Here is a 23185-nt window from a genome sequence, read left to right as displayed (position 1 = left end):
TACTGAGGACACCTCTGTCACCTTCATCGGTCGTCACAGGCGCCCTACATAGGACACCTCTGTCACCTTCATCGGTTGTCACACACATCCCACAGAGGACACCTCTGTCACATTCATCGGTAGTCACAGACACCCATAAGTGGACAGCTCTGTCATATTCAGTTAAAGGTGCAGTGAAAATGCTGCTTATGAAAGCACTTACACTCAGGCAGTATGGGTCTTCACCGTTACCATTTACCGTCGGAGATGACCAAACTGCGGAGGTAGTCAAAGGTTTGCTGTTTGCCCGGAAGCGGTGCAATAAGTTTTTGAAAGATGTCTTGATGTAACTGTAATATTGCCATTCACCATGAAGCACCCATCATCCAAGATCCACCCCATCCATATAGCACATACAGATACTCTCAGCAGGACACCCTATTGAACGCCATATTTAGCGCTCCTCCCACCGTGGGGATTCCATTCCGATAGTCTCCAGCAACTTGTGCTTGTCGTATGGCGCGACTAAAAGGACCATGTGGTAAGCCTCAGGAACCTGTTTTGATGCATTCTTTCATACCCCAACGGATTGTTGGATTGTTACTCATAATATCACTCACTGGTTTGTCTGGTCCAGACTCGATTAAGTGCGGTAATCAACAATGGGGGAGTAACAAACCTAGAAACATACTCGGGCGAATCTGGGATCCGAACCCACGATAAAGGGACACAACTATGCATAGCAAGTTCCGGTGCCAGAGGTTATGCAGTTACGTGCACACATAGTTATAAACAAGTAATAAATTAGTAAGTAATGCATACGACAGCATTTTTGGGATTACAACTGCAAGTAGCGTTTCCCACACAAGACGGGCGTAACGGCTACAACGGTCAGTCGAGTACACGCCTGTGATTATAACCTTGGCATTCACTTCACTATTACATTGTAATTACTGGGTATCGGTAGTATCGTTGCATCAGAAGCTCGGAAGATGCTACTATAACCGATAATCGAACGTTGCAGGAGAATCTTTCCAAGGAAAGTCCTTGCATTATCCACTATAAGGGAAAAGCATGGTGAATACTTTCTGTGAGGAACCTAGGACTACCGATGGTTGTGCTCAGGTCACACTGCAGAATGCAGGTATGCCTCACTATAACATTGATCATTATTATTATTATATGCATACTACATACATGTATAATATATATATATATATATATATATATATATATATATATATATATATATATATATATATATATATTATACATACTGTAAATATGAGTGTATAGCAATACTATTTGCATGTCTCACTAAGAAAAAGTGACTTATTTATACTACCCATCATTTGCTAAGAACCAAAGTAATCTTTAGTCAAAGGTGTGGTCCTTAGTAAATGTTGAGTGGTGTATTTTGTTATATTCAGTTTCGTTTGGGTAAGCAACAGAAAGTTACAGTAGACCATGGCTAATCAATTACAATGTCATGTAGAAACAATGTACCATGCCTGTGTGTGGTAAGCGGTGGCCATGATTTAAGATTAGCTGTTTCAGGACGTAGCGAACGTGTGTTCACTTTCCTCAGTAGTTCGTTACGTTCCGAGTTGACGGGAGTCATAGTTGTTGCACTGAACAGTGCTAGCCTATACCTGTATCGTCCTGGCAATAACGAAAATATCAACTCAACAGGAATAATCGACGTGTGCAAACAGAAAGTAATGAAACACACAATAGGGGCTGTTCGGTTTGGCTGTGCAATATTCATTGATCGGTTATTATATTCTTTTGCGAATTGTTTAAAGTCCTTTAACATGGTCTGTTGCTGAGTGTGTAGACAATCATGTAATCGGTTTTGGCTAGTGCCGGGGGTACCTATGTAAATTATTAATCAATCATGTAAACAGTATTGTCTAGTACTGGTTCCCAGACTGTAGATGTGTAAAGTGTCAGTCAATCATGTAAGCAGGATTGTCTAGTACTTGTTCCCAGACTGTAGATGTGTAAAGTGTCAGTCAATCATGTAAGCAGTATTGTCTTATACTGTTTCCCCGGCTGTAGCTGTGTAAAGTATCAGTGAATCATGTAAGCAGTATTGTCTTATACTGTTTCCCCGGCTGTAGCTGTGTAAAGTATCAGTGAATCATGTAAGCAGTATTGTCTTATACTGTTTCCCCGGCTGTAGCTGTGTAAAGTATCAGTCACTCATGTAAGCAGTATTGTCTTATACTGTTTCCCCGGCTGTAGCTGTGTAAAGTATCAGTCAATCATGTAAGCAGTATTGTCAAGCACTGTTTCCCCGGCTGTAGCTGTGTAAAGTATCAGTCAATCATGTAAGCAGTATTGTCTTATACTGTTTCCCCGGCTGTAGCTGTGTAAAGTATCAGTGAATCATGTAAGCAGTATTGTCTTATACTGTTTCCCCGGCTGTAGCTGTGTAAAGTATCAGTCACTCATGTAAGCAGTATTGTCTTATACTGTTTCCCCGGCTGTAGCTGTGTAAAGTATCAGTCAATCATGTAAGCAGTATTGTCAAGCACTGTTTCCCCGGCTGTAGCTGTGTAAAGTATCAGTCAATCATGTAAGCAGTATTGTCTAGCACTGTTTCCCCGGCTGTAGCTGTGTAAAGTATCAGTCAATCATGTAAGCAGTATTGTCAAGCACTGTTTCCCCGGCTGTAGCTGTGTAAAGTATCAGTCAATCATGTGAGCAGTATTGTCTAGCACTGTTTCCCCGGCTGTAGCTGTGTAAAGTATCAGTCAATCATGTAAGCAGTATTGTCAAGCACTGTTTCCCCGGCTGCAGCTATGCAGGGTACATGCTTCTCTGACCTCAAGGACCCTGGTAACCACACTTCTCATTGTTTGAGAACTCGTGATGGGACATGTCCCCCTCAGACTGAGAACACACATATTGGTGTGCACATCCACATCTCTTCAACTGAGGTGGGAATTGCTTCTCATTGTGACTGTAGAACTCGTAGGCCGCCCTCAAGCCTGATTCCAGCGCCCCTTGTATCCAGCCATTGGACCACGACAGCGCCTCTCCCGCTAGGTATATAGGATGGTCTGAGTTGAGAAGCTGCAATAGGCTGTCGTTATATTGGTCTGGTTTTAGATACACGAATGCACCTTGAGCTGTGGGTTCGTTGAACCAGGCTTGTACTGCCCCAACTTCGAAATTATCAACGATCTCGGGGTGGATTGTTGCGACCTGTTTCACAGCGTTCTCGATTGCCTCTTCAGTTTTTTGGGCGCCGAACATTTCTGCGTCTTGGCCCCATGTGTAGATGACGAGGATTCCACGCTCGTTTTCCGGTATCCCCGATTTTTCCCAGTCTGGATAGTGTAGCTGACCTGCAAGAATAAACTATACTACTCAAAACAAGTTAAAGAACACTCACGATTGGAAGGTTGTGTGTTGCAATACCCACCAGCCATGACAGATTAAGAATAATCATATGAAAAACTCGGCTGTCCTTTAACTTTTATTGAGTAGTGTATTTACTATTAAGCAAGACGATGATTTCAGTAAATTGAATATTTTTCAAGCCACTGTCTCAAATGTACGGTGGTCCATAAGGGACATGGAGTCGTAGTTTCAATATTTTGATATTTCACTTACTTTTATTGTAACCTTTTTGCAAATTAACACGCTTTATCATACAAATATGTGATAGATCATGTATAAAAACAACCGAAAACAGTATATTATATATTATCACCGCGGTGGAAATAGTTTTCTGTATTTTCGTTTTAGTTTTTGACATTTTTCGCTTTTGTTTTTGACATTTTCGTTTTTGTTTTTGACATTTTCATTTTAGTTTTTGACCTTTTTGTTTTTGTTTTTGACATTTCCATTTTAGTTTTTGACATTATCGCTTCACATTTCAGGGATTCAATAGCTACTTGAAAGTACATTTTCCATGTTTTCGGTTGTTTTTATAGATGATTTATCTAACTTTGTCACGACAGCATTTAAATATCGTGTTTGGGCCATTCACGCCAGTGGTTGACAGAATAACAATGGGATGCCATGACGCGCAATCAGCCAGGTCACACATTATCACCATCCGTTTCCCTTTCCTGCTACGGAATGACAAGCATGGGGTACTATAGACCTGTGTTGCCACGGAATGACAAGCATGGGGTACTATAGACCTGTGTTGCCACGGAATGACAAGCATGGGGTACTAGAGACCTGTGTTGCCACGGAATGACAAGCATGGGGTACTATGGACCTGTGTTGCCACGGAATGACAAGCATGGTGTACTATAGACCTGTGTTGCCACGGAATGACAAGCATGGGGTACTATAGACCTGTGTTGCCACGGAATAACAAGCATGGGGTACTATAGACCTGTATTGCCACGGAATGACAAGCATGGGGTACTATAGACCTGTGTTGCCACGGAATGACAAGCATGGGGTACTACAGACCTGTGTTGCCACGGAATGACAAGCATGGGGTACTATAGACCTGTGTTGCCACGGAATGACAAGCATGGGGTACTATAGACCTTTGTTGCCACGGAATGACAAGCATGGGGTACTATAGACCTGTGTTGCCACGGAATGACAAGCATGGGGTACTATAGACCTTTGTTGCCACGGAATGACAAGCATGGGGTACTATAGACCTGTGTTGCCACGGAATGACAAGCATGGGGTACTTTAGACCTGTGTTGCCACGGAATGACAAGCATGGGGTACTATAGACCTGTGTTGCCACGGAATAACCATTAAAAGAAAAGCTTGCGCTACCTGGCACCTCGTCTACCGCGGAATCTACACTTACGAAAATTATGGGGCGCATGTAACATATTCTACTTCGTACTATAGAACTAGTATGCCCCAGAATCCCAACGGAGAGGCAAACACGGGGTACATTAGACCTATTATCCCCCAGAATCTCAACGGATACAAGCATGCCGGGGTACTTTCAACCAATTATCTCCCGAAAACCCCACAGAAAGACAAGCATGGAGTACTTTTGACCTATGTTCCCCCGGAATCACCATGGAAAGAAATGCAAGCGTTACCACGGACCTATTCTTCTGCGGAATCCCCACCTTAAGAGAATGAGAGGGGCGCATGTCACCTATTCTACTTCGGAATCCCCACAGGAAGTAAAACACTGAAACAGGGTCCAATCTCCTGTGAATCCATACGGGTACTGAGCCCTGAGAATATTCTGTCCCGGAATCCTGACGGGGTTTCGTTGTCAATGAACCTTCTACACAATGTATCCTGTACGCAATATGAGTCTTTATCAAAGCATAGCAGAAGCTTACCAATGGGTAGGTTTGTCTTGGAGAAGCCTCCCTGTAGGTTGTCCGGGTTCTGCCAGAACCTGGTCCTACACTGCAGCAAGACCTTTGTAGACGCCTCGTAGTAGATACCCTCTACTGCCTGCTGGCTTTGCCGTGTCAGGGGCACCTTCATCTGTCGGAGCACCGTCAGGGGGACGGTTATGATCACAGCATCCCCCGTGAACTCTGCCGGCTGTTTGGTGGCGTCGTTCCGACCAGTAACTGTCACGATTTTCTCCCCGTTTCGCTGTTGAACCTAATGACAGAGGGAAATAAATCCAATGTCATCATCCATGGACTTTTACAATCTATATCCCGGACCATTTAAAATAATTTGTTTCTCTTGAAGAATGACTCAGAGTTTCAAGTATTTCGGAGGAGCTCATTTGTTCTTGTATTATGTACCTTCTAGCCAAGACAATAATTAAAGAGCGAATTTCTTTCACAGGAAGCCCCCTAAACGAAGTAAAAATATTACTGTCAGGCTCATGTTTTTTCACCTATATGAATTAGTTCATAGTACAAAAATATAAAATAAATAAAATCTTCACCAGACCTACTGCATGTTTCGAAGTATAGCGTGTTGTGTATTGCGAAAGGATGTTTTATTCTCAAAGATATCTATTGGGCTCAATACTGGAATACTTGCACTTGTGTTGCCATTAAGAGGTTTTGACACGAGGTAGCCTCTACAGCAACAGTACTGTAAATCATAAACATAAACTTTGGACCAATATGATAATCATGCAGAGGGTTATGATGATATTTTCTCCATGGATCAGCGTCTGTGATCCTATACTGACCTCCTCAATGGCTTCTACTTTGATCCCATACCGGATGTCCTTACTCAGATCCACATCCGGGTTCCAGCCTGTTGTATTCTTCCGCATGAAGGCCTTTGCAATTTCCTCCATACCCCCAGTGGGCGTGTACAGGGGATCCTTCCACCACTGGCCTAACAACTCTCTCAGATACTCCACCAGGCTGGCGTTGATCAGGGGTATGTAGTTCCGCACTCTGTAAGCTTCAATGGCTTTCTGCGGCCATGGTCTCAGTTTGTACTTGTCGGCTGGGCTCTGGTAGGTGTCGGACTTGAGAAACTCAAGGACAGAAAACTGGCTCCATTTCTTCACCCACCGCGCCCAACCCTTCGGGCTCGTGTCACGACGAAGCTCCGCATATACCGGGGCCACCGTGCTGTCGAAGTAGTCGTCTACAAACGGAATAATGATAATAATAATGTGTGAGTATGGTTTTACGCCGCTGGGGACGCCAGCTATGGGCTTTAAACAAATGTACACATATGAGGAATCTAACCTGGGCCTTCGGCGTTACGAGCGAACGCTTTAACCTCTAGGCTACCTCACCGCCCCAATAATAATAATTATGAGACTGCAACTTTGTTATCAAAACCCGATGGTGTGAAGCGGTCACTGGTCTGAGGTCCAGACTTAATTACATGCAGACCGGCTTCATAAAGTTGGAGTATTGATGAGTGTGGCGTCATGCCCCCATTTCACTACGACCACCAAAATCCCGAATCACCTCGAATAGGAAATGTTTCATGTCTTAAATGAATCTTATTTGATTCCCAAACATTCGTACACTTCGCGGGAGTTCGTCGAATCGGCGAGAAAGTTTTTGTTTGTCAAAAACATTCGTGGAAGGTTCTAATTGCAATTCCGTTGCTGTATCGTAATCCATTCGAAATTAATTCTTATGTTCCATAACAGCTTCGTTATCGATTCTTTTGTATTCTTGGCTATTCTTAGAGATTCGTGGCTCCCAAAATTTCTTGTCCTCAACCCGAAAACATCCCGAAACAGCCACGAATGTCCCGAGTCAACAAGGAATCATGTAAGAATTATGTAAGATCAACATTCGGCATATTCTTAACTTAGTCGAAGGTGATTCTTACAATTCGTGCATGATCCGTACATGAATCTTGTAATTCGTACATGTTTTACCCATTCCTGGCATTCTTCATATATTGCATTATCCAAAGTTTGCTTTATTGGCCAAATCATCACGAATTTCGAAAGTTTCCGATTCGGGGTGATTCGGGATATTCGTTGTCGTAGTGAGGGGGGGGGGGGGGGGGGGGGGGGGGGCATTAAACAACAAACACATACAACGTTTGGTATGTTCGAGGTATGGCTTGGTTTTCTTTTGCATAGGGAACTGAGATGTGTATTCAGACACTACTTACTTATTCCCTTGATGCCAAGTTCTGTTTTAAACTGCATTATTTTGGCGTCCCAGCCTTCCCAGTACTTTGTACAATACCAGTCGCTGTTGGCGTCCCATTCTGAAACACATTCACACGAGAGTAACAGCAAAACCTACGCGCAAAGAGGACTTTGAGATTATTTTCCCCGATCGAAATAATTATGTCAACCCCGTGGCTTGTCTTCTAAAACATTTATTTTATGTCTCGAAAATGTGAAAAATGTGACTTTTCCTACAACCAAAAGAGACATCAGCTCATGTAGTGTCTGAAGGACGTCACAAATGTCATTTTCAATTATTTGCGTCAATGCACAGATGCAACTTCGATTCACGTTGACAAGGGTCGTTTGTCCAACAAGCATAACAGTGAAGCGAGATCGTAAAGAGAAAGTCCAGTGACAGACTCATATTAGACACTTTCTCGAATTTCCTCCATTGTCCCTGTCTGTGTGAGTTGTCAGTTCTTGACAATGTTTTGTTGGTGATGGTAGCGTTTTGAAGGCATTATGCACATTCTGATATAGATACTCCACTACCGATATGCATTAGCCGTGTTGTGTGTAAGTCTACACGTGCAAGCTGTCATCATCACCTGACATCTTTATCTTGGGGTCGCCGTAGAAGGAGAGGAAGCCATTCAGGTTTTGGTTCTGAAACGGCCTTGTTGGCACGTTGAACAGGTCAATATAGTGCTTGGTGAGGTAGTGACTCTCGGGAAGCCGCATAGCACCACCTAAAAATCAATGATATATATATATTATTTAGTACTGCGCCCTTTTAAGTCAATGACATTATATAGAATAGCATTTCTTGAAATCAATATTATTCAGTATGGTACCCCCTGAATCAATCGTATTCCACAATCGTCGGCGGCATGGGTTGCTCAGTCGTCTAAGGCACCGCAATTTCATGGTTTCGAATCCAACATTCACCCTGATTATGTTTCTCAGTTTGTCGGCACATGATCCTCTTGGGTCCCGGCGAAATTGGTAAACGCCTAGATTTGTATCGGGGTCACGGGTGGCCCAGTCGTCTACGGCGCCGCGATTCGCTGTGGAGAGTTGCGTCCCTTGGGCACTCCAGAAACCTATGATTGTGGGTTCGAATCCCGGTTCGCCCCGATTATGTTTCTAGGTTTGTCCGCACTATACCCGTGCTCGTGGGTTTCACCGAAGCGGTAAACGTCTGAAACCTGCATCACTTCGGGCTTTCCTCCCACATTAAGCTGACACGCCGCGATATAACTGGAATACTATTAAAAGCGGCGTTAAACCCAACCCACTCACTCACTAGATTTGCATCACTGCAGGGTTTCTTCCCACTTAAATGTCGTGATTGTATTTCCAAGCAGACGCAATATCAACTATGCGACGGAGGCAGTTACATGCTAAGGAAGCTTTCATATTATTCGCACACAGTTAACAAAAGTATAATACATTAAATTTCTAGGATTAAGAATAACCTACCTTCTGCATGGAGTCCATCTGAAAATTTGTCTTTGATAGTCTTAGTTCGTCCACCAACTCTGTGCTGTATTTCCAGGAGCGTTACCTTCAAATTGATTGATTGACTACAAAACACAATCCTAATGAAACAGGGGAACACCATTATAAGGTCCTGAAATAGTATAATATCATAGACTATCCTTATTTAACATATAAATGTGGTAGCCAAGTAGAAGATCTAGAATCGTTCGTTTATCACACCGAAGACCCGTATAACCTAACAGTCGGCAGAATTCCACCGTAGTCTGTCTCAAGTTCCTGAACCATATTATTTTCCCTTCCATTTTATATTAAACAAACTATATGTGATCTTGTATCTTGGGAGTGGTGAAATCTCAAAAGGGACACGCTGTGTCATAACTGTAATGCTGTTAAAGACGGCCTTTAACCCAACACAAAGACACTAGTCCTGAGACTAGTGAATAGTCTCACAGTTCCTGAACCATATTATTTTCCCTTCCACCCAGACTTTTCTGTGAAGCAAGTCTAGATTTCCTCTGTCACTGAGGCTCCGTTACAATTTAAATGGAGTTTTCAGACACTCAACATTAGTCTAAATGCACCTATTCGGCGACTATGGTTTTACGCCGCTTTAAGCAATATTCCCACAATATCACGCCGGGGAACACCAGAAATGAAGTCCCACTTTGTAACAGAGTGGGGAATCGAAGCCGGGACTGTGGACTGACGAACGAAAGATTTAACCACTAGACCAGCACCTCTCACTCACAAAACAAATAATTACATAATTATAAAAAAGGAAGAAAGGAGATTGATCAGATACTCACTTGATGACCAGCCTGTCTCAACTCATACGCCGCCGACAGACCAGACGTTCCGGCCCCTACAACGATCACGTGCTTCCGGTGATGCGTGGTCTTCCTGTAGTGGTCTTGGGGATTAGGCAGGTTCAGTTTGGCGTACACATAATCCAGTCCCCCGTCAGTTAGGGCATCGTAAAATGGCTTTGAGGTGAAGTCCTGCTGTTCTGGGGGGTAGTCTGTTTTTCTGCACGTGCAACCGAGCGTGTTGCAGTGACTCGGAGCCCTGTTGTACAAGCCGGATGTGACGTCATCGAGAGCTGACAAGTGTGGGCGACGTAGATATTGAGGAACGGAGTCACTGTCCATGTTGGCTGGAAAGAGAACAGATTGTTAGATGGCCACTGTGGAATTTGGTACTATGGTCATGGAAGTCATTGGGTGAAGTGAGGTATACTTGGTGTCGATACGATGCGGTGCAGTGCGGTGCGGTGCGGTGCGGTGCGTCGCGGTGCGGTGCGGTGCGGTGCCGAGCGGAGATATTGAACACTTTGGTTGTAATGTTGCATGGTGTTCAGACTTAGGCGGTGTGGTCGTGATTAAATTAGGCGTTGTGGTGGGGACAAAATGTCCATGATGATTTGGTCGAAAATACACTTGAATACACTTGACTTGAAGTTTGCCCTAACGTTATTGAAGGTCATAGTACAGTGTCTTGCGGTGCGGTGCGGTTGGGTGCGGTGTTGTGCGGTGCGGGACGGTTGGGTGCGATGCGGTTGGGTGCGGTGTGTCGCGGTGCGATGCGGTTGGGTGCGGTGTGTCGCAGTGCGGTGCGGTTGGGTGCGGTGTGTCGCAGTGCGGCGCGGTTGGGTGCGGTGCGGTGGGTGTGGTGTGGTGTGGTGTGGTGTGGTGTGGTGCGGTGCGGTGCGGTGCGGTGCGGTGCGGTGCGGTGCGGCTGGATGCCCGGCGGTTGGGTGCGGTGTTGTGCGGTGCGGGACGGTTTGGTGCCATGCGGTTGGGTGCGGTGCGGTGCGGCGCGGTGCGGTGCGGTGCGGTGCGGTGCGGTGCGGTGCGGTGCGGTGCGGTGCGGTGCGGTGCGGTGCGGTGCGGTGCGGTGCGGTTGGATGCCCGACGGTTGGGTGCGGTGTTGTTCGGTGCGGGGGGTTGGGTGCCATGCGGATGGGTGCGGTGCGGATGGGTGCGGATGGGTGCGGTGCGGTGCGGTGCGGTTGGATGCCCGACAGTTGGGTGCGGTGTTGTGCGGTGCGGGACGGTGCGGTTGGATGCCCGAAGGTTGGGTGCGGTGCGGTGCGGCTGGATGCCCGACGGTTGGATGCCCGACGGTTGGGTGCGGTGTTGTGCGGTGCGGGACGGTTGGGTGCCATGCGGTTGGGTGCGGTGTGGTGCGGTTGGGTGCGGTTGGGTGCGGTGCGGTGTGGTGTGTTGCGGTGCGGTTGGATGCAGGGCGGTTTGGTGACGTGCAGTGTTGTTGGGTGCGGTGCGGTTGGGTGCGGTGTGGTGCGGAGCGGTGCGGTGCAGTTTGGCGCGGTGTGGTGTGTTGCGGTGCGGTTGGATGCAGGGTGGTCTGGTGACGTGCAGTGTTGTTGGGTGCGGTGCGGTTGAGTGCGATGCGGTGCGTTGAGGTGTGATGCGGTGCGGGACGGTTGGGAGCGGTGCAGTGTCGTTAAATGCTGTGCGATTGTGTGGGTGCGGTGCGGTGCGGTGCGGCTGGATGCCCGACGGTTGGGTGCGGTGCGGTGCGGTGCGGTGCGGTGCGGTGCGGTTGGATGCCCGACGGTTGGGTGCGGTGTTGTGCGGTGCGGGACGGTTGGGTGCCATGCGGTTGGGTGCGGTGTGGTGCGGTGTGGCGTGGTGTGGTGCGGTTGGATGCAGGGCGGTTTGGTGACGTGCAGTGTTGTTGGGTGCGGTGCGGTTGGGTGCGGTGTGGTGCGGAGCGGTGCGGTGCAGTTTGGCGCGGTGTGGTGTGTTGCGGTGCGGTTGGATGCAGGGTGGTCTGGTGACGTGCAGTGTTGTTGGGTGCGGTGCGGTTGAGTGCGATGCGGTGCGTTGAGGTGTGATGCGGTGCGGGACGGTTGGGAGCGGTGCAGTGTCGTTAAATGCTGTGTGATTGTGTGCGGTGAATTGCGGTGTGATTGGATGCGGTGCGGTGCGGTGCGGTGCGGTGCGGTGCGGTGTGGTTGGATGCGGTGCGGTGCGGTGCGGTGCGGTGTGGTTGGATGCGGTGCGGTGCGGTGCGGTGTGGTTGGATGCGGTGCGGTGCGGTGCGGTGCGGTGTGGTTGGATGCGGTGCGGTGCGGTGCGGTGTGGTTGGATGCGGTGCGGTGCGGTGCGGTGCGGTTGGATGCGGTGCGGTTGGATGCGGTGCGGTGCGGTGCGGCACTGTGCTGTTTGAACTCTGGATCCGGTGGTAATGGGAGGCATCATCAAGCCCGCACAAGACACTAAATGTGATACAAATTACACTACCGCATTAGGACAACCGTAAGCTAATAGGCGAACTACAGGTATCATAATAATGTAACCTGAAGAAGTCATTGCTGCCGTCTTAATTTCACAAACATGCCATAATCGCAATCACACTTTTCTTTGAAATTGCAAGACAGTGGGAGATAACCGATGTTGTATATTTAAGATGGGCAATACAGAAGCATATGTTATCTGTTGATCTGCCATTCCGACCAAGGTATCAGGATCAAAATGGCGGACACCACTAAACCGGTATCGGTTTACGTTTTCAACCTGGAATTATTATTAATCACTTCGGGTGTCCCATATCAAGCTGACACGCTGTGATATCACTGTTTAAAGCGGCGTTAAACTCTACTCGCCCAGTCACTCATGTTTATGTAGAATCATGACCTGATCACACAATGAAATTTGGAAAGCCTCCGTGGTTTAGTGGTAGAGCGTCCGCCAGGAGAGCGGAAGGTCCGGTATTCGATCCCCGGCCGCGTCATACCAAAAGACGTTAAAATATGGTGCTTGTTGTTACCCTGCCTGGCGCTCGGCATTAAACGGCTAAAACAAGGACTTGTCGGCTATACTGTGTCTGAGTGGGGTATTCATGTTTTACTGCGGCATGGTATCTCAGTGTGCTAGCACTATAAATCGGCAACTGTCCGGACTAGTAAAAGCACGCACGCACGCACGCACGCACGCACGCACGCACGCACGCACACACACACACACACGTGCATGCACGTCGCTATATAAGTGGAATAATCTTGGACGCGACGTTAAACCCAATTTCACCTCACCTCACAATTAAATTTACTCCCGGAAGTAAATAGCGTGTGGGGCTCTTCATATCTTGCCATGTCAATCGTGCACTTAATAGTAGATAAATAGTTAAAAAGCAATATTTACCTTCACAGTGATTTACTACTGTAACCCTTTCTGCATTTTTGAATATCTACAGTTAGGACAAAATAAGTCAAATACGTTCATTTGCCATAGAAACCGAGCTGATATTTTATAGTAACTAGGAGTACGATTCCATTAAAAGTATTCAAGTCATCTGTATTTCTACTTTTTAGTTCTTTTTATTATAGTTTGTATTAACAAAATTCATATATAATTCAAGAATTATTTATCTTTTCTTCAATCATAATTATTTGATTTGGGGGCATTCACTGTTAACAACATCACTTGTGTGATTTGCTAAACTCAGTTAACGTCAATGAGTGGTTTTATTGCGCTTTTAATGCATTGATTGTTTCATGGGCCATGCACATAGGTTGAGCCGTGAGTCCAAACTTATGTCTTACATTTCATTCTATTCTAAATCGTCTTCGTTTCATTTTTCACAAAGCTTGGGTCAAAAGTGGCCCGGTCGTTTAAAATGTAACAATTCACTGTGCAGAGGTGCGTCCTTTGCGCGAGACGGAATCCTATGATTATGGGTTCGAATCCTGGTCCGCCCTAGGTTTTTCAGCACCATACCAGTGCCTTTGGATTTCACCAAAGTGGTAAAAAGACATGCTTTCCGCTCACATTAAGCTGACATGCCATAATATAACTGGAATACTGTTCCAAGCGGAGTAAAACACAACTCGCTCACTCACTTACTAAATTACGACGCCGTTCTCGGGTCGCACGACAGATTCACAAAGCGGCGATTCCCCTACCGTCACGTGCCGGCGGTTAAAAAAAAAATGTGTACTTTATCGGGAACCTCGCTGTAATAGTCTCAGATGGAAAATGTATAAGTTAACATCAGCGAATACTGGGGTTTATGCGCTAACGGGATAATACCGAATGTGATTTAATAGTTGAAAGTAAATTCGTAAAATGTCACCACTGTAGAATAAAAACTCCCTCTAACCATGTGGTGTATACTAGTTCCCCTTACAAAGACTGCCTGGATTAGTCAGCTACCTACCTTATCGTCCGCTGGATGTTCAAATGAAAGGGAGTGTCCCGTATTTTTATATATAGTGTGTTCCAGTCACATGACTATGTCTCAATCAAAGCGAAAATAGGAATTTTTGTCGTTTAAGAAAAAACAGTTTCGATCAGACGCAGGGAAGGTATGTATTGATATAGCAGAAATCATTTTTCCTCGTCATTTGAGAAAATAAAGTTTCAAACAATAGGGACATTCAGCATCCAATTTTACAGCCCGTCAGCCCCTGCAGTATAGTATATCGCTCGTGATAATCCCGGTATTTGATAACATTTTAACCTTTGATTTCTGTTTATGTCATATCAATATCGCCATGTATCACTTCTATTACTAGCGGATGAGGTTTCTTCGTCTGTTGCACGTATGACGCGAAACTTTCATGAAAGTATGTATGGAATATTTTAATACGGCAAACTACGTTTATAACGAACTGACGGATATAACGAACTCACTTTTTTGTTCCGACTATTTGCTGTAGTTATACTGTATATATGCTTGTAATGAACTACGGTTGTAACGAACTACAATTAGTTGTCCCTTTGAGTTCGTTATAACCGTAGTTTACTGTAATTTTAAGGAAGAAGCGATAGGACAGTCCAGTGGTTCTACTGGACCAATTACATTTCTTATCAAACCATATTCACGTGTCCACGAAGTTCTTAAGCAAGAAATCCAGGGTCACTAAAATGTTCTGTCAGGGGTGGGGTGGCTTGGGGGGTAGGGGAGTAGTGAGCTCCAGGAATTGTGTCTTGCAACAAATCAAAACTCTGTTCAGTGTAATCCCGTTGATATAGAAACATTATCCATTAACTTTGCTAATCAGGACGATCTCATTGGATATTGTACCATCTGGATTAACGAGGTTGTACTGTAATTGAATACTTTTTGCAGTAATGTAACAAATATTCTATTAACATAATCTTATACCGAAATAACCACAAACGTGTATCAGTTACGCAGAGCATGGTCACCTGACCGCTTGCCGTTTGTTGAAACTCTGATCTGTCTAAGCTTAGACATTGATAGGATTTATCACTGTCAATATTAACTTTGTGGTTGTCAGTCACGTAGCTAGGGCTCAACTTTAATAAATATAACGGTGAATTAGAGTGGTTATTACACATATAGTGTTACATTGAGGGCGGTGAGTACACATGTAGTGTCACATTGAGAGCGGTTATTACACATATAGTGTTACATTGAGAGCGGTTATTATACATATAGTGTTACATTGAGAGCGGTTATTACACATATAGAGTTACATTGAGGGCGGTGAGTACACATGTAGTGTCACATTGAGAGCGGTTATTACACATATAGTGTTACATTGAGAGCGGTTATTATACATATAGTGTTACATTGAGAGCGGTTATTACACATATAGTGTTACATTGAGGGCGGTGAGTACACATGTAGTGTCACATTGAGAGCGGTTATTACACATATAGTGTTACATTGAGAGCGGTTATTATACATATAGTGTTACATTGAGAGCGGTTATTACACATATAGTGTTACATTGAGGGCGGTGAGTACACATGTAGTGTCACATTGAGAGCGGTTATTACACATATAGTGTTACATTGAGAGCGGTTATTATACATATAGTGTTACATTGAGAGCGGTTATTACACATATAGTGTTACATTGAGGGCGGTGAGTACACATGTAGTGTCACATTGAGAGCGGTTATTACACATATAGTGTTACATTGAGAGCGGTTATTATACATATAGTGTTACATTGAGAGCGGTTATTACACATATAGTGTTACATTGAGAGCGGTTATTACACATATAGTGTTACATTGAGAGCGGTTATTACACATATAGTGTTACATTGAGAGCGGTTATTACACATATAGTGTTACATTGAGAGCGGTTATTATACATATAGTGTTACATTGAGAGCGGTTATTACACATATAGTGTTACATTGAGAGCGGTTATTATACATGTAGTGTTACATTGAGAGCGGTTATTACACATATAGTGTTACATTGAGAGCGGTTATTACACATATAGTGTTACATTGAGAGCGGTTATTACACATATAGTGTTACATTGAGAGCGGTTATTACACATATAGTGTTACATTGAGAGCGGTTATTACACATATAGTGTTACATTGAGAGCGGTTATTACACATATAGTGTTATTATTGTTATGAGTTCGATACCGAAATTCTCCCGGACTATGGCTTGAGGTTTGTCAGCACCATATCCGTGTTTTGTTTCCACCAAAGTGCTAAACGCCTACACCTGTGCCCCCCCCCCCCCCCCCCACACACACACACACACTCATATTCATGCAGCGACCACTCTCCTACACAGTTCCATGCCGTCAAACTAGTACCTCTGCCACAGCGGGATGTGACAATTCGCTTTTCCTTACACAGTCAAGGATATCGTATTTATACAAAAGTAGAACACTGATCACAGTGTCGGCTGACAGCTCTGATTTCAGCGTAACAAGAGAAAAGTTCGATCACGTGACGTACAAATTAGCTTGAGGCAGTGGTGTTATGTTGACTGTCATTTGCGCGGTAAAACCCATTCGCGGAAGTAAATATCCCGTGGCGCATTTTATGTCCCGTGTCGAACACTCATACCATAATAAATCTTGCCTATGTATCCGACATAAACTTCTTTCCTTTCTTATTTTGGCATTAGCAAAATTCGTTCTGCTGTTTCATTATCTAACATTAATTCGAAATTCATTCATTCATTCATTCATTCATTCATTCATTCATTCATTACCTAATTACCACTATTTGAATATATTATATATTTTAATATCTGTTTGTTAACAACTAAAAAAATCCTTTCCAACTTATGACCTCACCCTCCGACTGCGACGCACAAAACTTAATGCGGGGATTCCCCGCTCGTCACGTGCCAGCATTTCTCACAATGTGCTAGTTCTCAGAAGATTTATCTATTTTCACTTTTGCATGGGTACCAGAAACGGATGTTACTTCATATATAAAACGTAAACATTGGAGAATAACATGAATTATTTACTGTTTCTTTGTCAGCAAATACCTTGTATGTGCACATGTATGTCCTGTTCTTGTTGTATTAACTATTGTTTTCTGTAAAACGTTTGGTAGATAAGGTGTATATATGGCCCGTAGGAATATCGAAATGAAAACAATACATTTGGTAAAAAGTCACAAGTCATAGTGGTACCTTGATAACTTTCAACATACAGCGAAACCCCTTTTATCCAGTCGGTATTGAATCTAGTGAACCCTCATTAATCCAGACGGTATACTGTATCCAGTGAAATTTCAAGATCAAAATATCATTGTTACATGTCATGTATACTATATAGTCTTTCATGAAAGGACCCGTGAAGAACCGGGTTAGAAAAAACCTTGGATCGATGCTCATGATATCAATCACTGGATTGTCAAGTAGTCCAGACTAGTCTATTTACAGACCGCCGTAATGTAGCTGGAATATTGTTGAGTGCGGCGTTAAACAACAAACAAACAAACCAACAAACAAACTTTCATAATAGAGTGTCCCGGAACAAATTGGTTTGCTCACAAACAAGGTTTCCCGACCAACGGGATTTAACCGAAAATGATTTTTGAAATGTTGCATGAAAATCGTAAACATTCTGCACAGTGAGATTATTTTAAAACCCTATTTACCAACGTATGTACACAATATCATCCGATGAAATTCCCTGGTTCAACAAACAACCTACCTTATCGTCCGTTGGAGATTCAAGTTACTTGTAACTAGGGGCTTCCGGTATTTATAGTGTGTGAAAATAATCACATGACAATGTTATGATTTCCTCGAAATCAAACCGAAAATAGCGACTTATGATACGGCGTTTAGGAAAAACCATTGTCTATCAGGAATTCTTCCGAGTGTACTCAAGGCGGGTTATGATAAACACGGATAATATTCATTTGTTTGATACAACTAACCAGTGTCAAGCAATGTTCAACAATAATGTAATTTGGATGGCAATCTTTACAATACTACTCTAAGTATACGATGTGAACAATTAATGCATATACTTGTTATACACAGGTATACAGGTGACACACCTGACCCCACATCGCCAAACAGACCACCCCCACCCACTTGCGCATCCCTCCAATATCCCGAAAATGCGAACTAGAAAATATTTTTGTCTTGGTCATTTAACGCCGCACTTAGCCATGGTCCAGTTATATGACAGCAGCTACGGCTATACATACACGAGTGAATGAGGAAAGCCGCTTTTGGCAATATTCCAGCAATATCACGGTAGTGAATATAGCTGTGAAGATGTCTTCCTGGTATTCATGGGTCGGCCGTGAAGCGACCCTGTAATGTCTAGGTTAATTGTTTACCCTGCATTCAATTATGCTTGTGATCGGTCATCCACCCAACATGCCGCCATGTTGGTTATCGATCATCCACCCAACATTCCGCCATGATGGTTATCGATCATCCAACCAACATTCCGCCATGATGGTTATCGATCATCCATCCACATTCCGCCATGATGGTTATCGATCATCCATCCAACATTCCACCATGATGGTTATCGGTCATCCACCCAACATGCCGCCATGATGGTTATCGATCATCCACCCAACATTCCGCCATGATGGTTATCGATCATCCATCCACATTCCGCCATGATGGTTATCGATCTTCCATCCACATTCCGCCATGATGGTTATCGATCATCCATCCAACATTCCACCATGATGGTTATCAGTCATCCACCCAACATGCCGCCATGATGGTTATCGATCATCCACCCAACATTCCGCCATGATGGTTATCGATCATCCATCCACATTCCACCATGATGGTTATCGATCATCCATCCAATGTTCCACCATGATGGTTATCGATCATCCACCCAACATTCCGCCATGATGGTTATCGATCATCCACCCAACATTCCGCCATGATGGTTATCGATCATCCACCCAACATTCCGCCATGATGGTTATCGATCATCCACCCAACATTCCACCATGATGGTTATCGATCATCCATCCACATTCGGCCATGATGGTTATCGATCATCCATCCAACATTCCACAATGATGGTTATCGATCATCCATCCAACATTCCACCATGATGGTTATCGATCATCCACCCAACATTCCGCCATGATGGTTATCGATCATCCACCCAACATTCTGCCATGATGGTTATCGATCATCCATCCACGTTCCGGCATGATGGTTATCGATCATCCATCCACATTCCGCCATGATGGTTATCGATCATCCATCCAACATTCCACCATGATGGTTATCGGTCATCCACCCAACATTCCGCCATGATGGTTATCGATCATCCACCCAACATTCCGCCATGATGGTTATCGATCATCCATCCACATTCCACCATGATGGTTATCGATCATCCATCCAATGTTCCACCATGATGGTTATCGATCATCCACCCAACATTCCGCCATGATGGTTATCGATCATCCACCCAACATTCCGCCATGATGGTTATCGATCATCCACCCAACATTCCGCCATGATGGTTATTGATCATCCACCCAACATTCCGCCATGATGGTTATCGATCATCCATCCACATTCGGCCATGATGGTTATCGATCATCCATCCAACATTCCACAATGATGGTTATCGATCATCCATCCAACATTCCACCATGATGGTTATCGATCATCCACCCAACATTCCGCCATGATGGTTATCGATCATCCACCCAACATTCTGCCATGATGGTTATCGATCATCCATCCACATTCCGGCATGATGGTTATCGATCATCCACCCAACATTCCACCATGATGGTTATCGATCATCCACCCAACATTCCGCCATGATGGTTATCGATCATCAACCCAACATTCCGCCATGATGGTTATCGATCATCCATCCAACATTCCACCATGATGGTTATCGATCATCCACCCAACATTCCGCCATGATGGTTATCGATCATCCATCAACATTCGGGCATGACGGTTATCGATCATCCATCCAACATTCCACAATAATGGTTATCGATCATCCACCCAACATTCCACCATGATGGTTATCGATCATCCACCCAACATTCCGCCATGATGGTTATCGATCATCCACCCAACATTCTGCCATGATGGTTATCGATCATCCATCCACATTCCGGCATGATGGTTATCGATCATCCACCCAACATTCCGCCATGATGGTTATCGATCATCCACCCAACATTCCGCCATGATGGTTATCGATCATCCACCCAAAATTCCGCCATGATGGTTATCGATCATCCACCCAACATTCCGCCATGATGGTTATCGATCATCCATCCACATTCGGCCATGATGGTTATCGATCATCCATCCAACATTCCACAATGATGGTTATCGATCATCCATCCAACATTCCACCATGATGGTTATCGATCATCCACCCAACATTCCGCCATGATGGTTATCGATCATCCACCCAACATTCTGCCATGATGGTTATCGATCATCCATCCACATTCCGGCATGATGGTTATCGATCATCCATCCACATTCCCCCATGATGGTTATCGATCATCCATCCAACATTCCACCATGATGGTTATCGGTCATCCACCCAACATGCCGCCATGATGGTTATCGATCATCCACCCAACATTCCGCCATGATGGTTATCGATCATCCATCCACATTCCACCATGATGGTTATCGATCATCCATCCAATGTTCCACCATGATGGTTATCGATCATCCACCCAACATTCCGCCATGATGGTTATCGATCATCCACCCAACATTCCGCCATGATGGTTATCGATCATCCACCCAACATTCCGCCATGATGGTTATCGATCATCCACCCAACATTCCGCCATGATGGTTATCGATCATCCATCCACATTCGGCCATGATGGTTATCGATCATCCATCCAACATTCCACAATGATGGTTATCGATCATCCATCCAACATTCCACCATGATGGTTATCGATCATCCACCCAACATTCCGCCATGATGGTTATCGATCATCCACCCAACATTCTGCCATGATGGTTATCGATCATCCATCCACATTCCGCCATGATGGTTATCGATCATCCACCCAACATTCCACCATGATGGTTATCGATCATCCACCCAACATTCCGCCATGATGGTTATCGATCATCAACCCAACATTCCGCCATGATGGTTATCGATCATCCATCCAACATTCCACCATGATGGTTATCGATCATCCACCCAACATTCCGCCATGATGGTTATCGATCATCCATCAACATTCGGGCATGACGGTTATCGATCATCCATCCAACATTCCACAATAATGGTTATCGATCATCCATCCAACATTCCACCATGATGGTTATCGATCATCCACCCAACATTCCACCATGATGGTTATCGATCATCCACCCAACATTCCGCCATGATGGTTATCGATCATCCACCCAACATTCTGCCATGATGGTTATCGATCATCCATCCACATTCCCCCATGATGGTTATCGATCATCCACCCAACATTCCACCATGATGGTTATCGATCATCCACCCAACATTCCGCCATGATGGTTATCGATCATCCACCCAACATTCCGCCATGATGGTTATCGATCATCCACCCAACATTCCACCATGATGGTTATCGATCATCCACCCAACATTCCGCCATGATGGTTATCGATCATCCATCCACATTCGGGCATGACGGTTATCGATCATCCATCGAACATTCCACAATAATGGTTATCGATGATCCATCCAACATTCCACCATGATGGTTATCGATCATCCACCCAACATTCCGCCATGATGGTTATCGATCATCCACCCAACATTCTGCCATGATGGTTATCGATCATCCATCCACATTCCGGCATGATGGTTATCGATCATCCATCCAACATTCCACCATGATGGTTATCGATCATCCATCCAACATTCCACCATGATGGTTATCGATCATCCATCCACATTCCGCCGTGTTTGTTATCGATCATTTCCACATATTTAATCTTCATAATAAATAAACACGGGACGGTCGGGTAGCCTAGTGGTTAAAGCGTTCCCTCGTCACGCCGAAGACCCGAGTTCGATTCCCAACATGTGTACAACGTGTGAAGCCCATTTCTGGTGTCTCTGGTGATATTGCTGGAAGATTACTAAAAGCGGCGTAAAACCATACTCTCACACTCACTCACTCACTCTCTACAATGAAACACCCGTTTCCTTTGTGTATTCAGAGAAAAGGAGCAGAGTTTTGAGGTTTGTGAAATCCTCAAAATCCCAATTCGACGACCCGTGAAGAATAGGCAAAAGCAACTAATGCCTGTCGAAAGAGACGAATAACGGGATCGGGTGGTCGGGCTCGCTGATTTGGTTGATTAGATCGATGCTCAATATATCATTTTTTGGATTATCTGGACCAGGCTCGATTATTGATAGACCATGCCATGTAGCTGGACTATACGTAACCTGGCTTACTCTCCCTACAACACGACGATACACCAGGCCATGTAGCTGGACTATACGTAACCTGACTTACTCTCCTTACAACACGACGATACACCAGGACATGTAGCTGGACTATACGTAACCTGGCCTACTCTCCTTACAACACGACGATACACCAGGCCATGTAGCTGGACTATACGTAACCTGGCTTACTCTCCTTACAACACGACGATACACCAGGCCATGTAGCTGGACTATACGTAACCTGGCCTACTCTCCTTACAACACGACGATACACCAGGCCATGTAGCTGGACTATACGTAACCTGGCCTACTCTCCTTACAACACGACGATACACCAGGCCATGTAGCTGGACTATACGTAACCTGGCCTACTCTCCTTACAACACGACGATACACCAGGCCATGTAGCTGGACTATACGTAACCTGGCCTACTCTCCTTACAACACGACGATACACCAGGCCATGTAGCTTGACTATACGTCACCTGGCCTACTCTCCTTACAACACGACGATACACCATGCCAT

At 44.8% G+C, this 23185-nt stretch overlaps 2 protein-coding genes across 2 annotated transcripts; both read right to left on the bottom strand.

Annotated features, from left to right (window-relative positions):
* Positions 1-2146: 2146 nt before the first annotated feature.
* Positions 2147-18014, bottom strand: LOC124110715 (putative L-amino-acid oxidase YobN). The gene is made up of 8 exons (XM_048387613.1): positions 17929-18014; positions 9814-10160; positions 8987-9071; positions 8113-8253; positions 7501-7599; positions 6095-6504; positions 5274-5547; positions 2147-3335 (listed from the first exon to the last, which is right to left on the bottom strand). Exons 2-8 carry the CDS (start codon positions 10153-10155, stop codon positions 2812-2814), a joined length of 1875 nt encoding a protein of 624 aa, XP_048243570.1. The 5' UTR covers positions 10156-10160; positions 17929-18014; the 3' UTR covers positions 2147-2811.
* On the bottom strand, positions 10180-18688 carry LOC125374586 (cell wall protein RTB1-like). The gene is made up of 3 exons (XM_048385490.1): positions 18679-18688; positions 10920-11906; positions 10180-10190 (listed from the first exon to the last, which is right to left on the bottom strand). The coding sequence occupies exons 1-3, from the start codon at positions 18686-18688 to the stop codon at positions 10180-10182; spliced, it is 1008 nt and encodes a 335-aa protein (XP_048241447.1).
* Between the last annotated feature and the right edge of the window lie 4497 nt (positions 18689-23185).

The sequence above is a fragment of the Haliotis rufescens genome, unplaced genomic scaffold (assembly GCF_023055435.1).
Source record: "Haliotis rufescens isolate VD_foot unplaced genomic scaffold, xgHalRufe1.0.p SCAF_10, whole genome shotgun sequence".
NCBI lineage: Eukaryota > Metazoa > Mollusca > Gastropoda > Lepetellida > Haliotidae > Haliotis > Haliotis rufescens.
The sequence above is the reverse complement of the archived record's forward strand: the minus strand, read 5'-3'. Positions and strand labels throughout refer to the sequence as shown.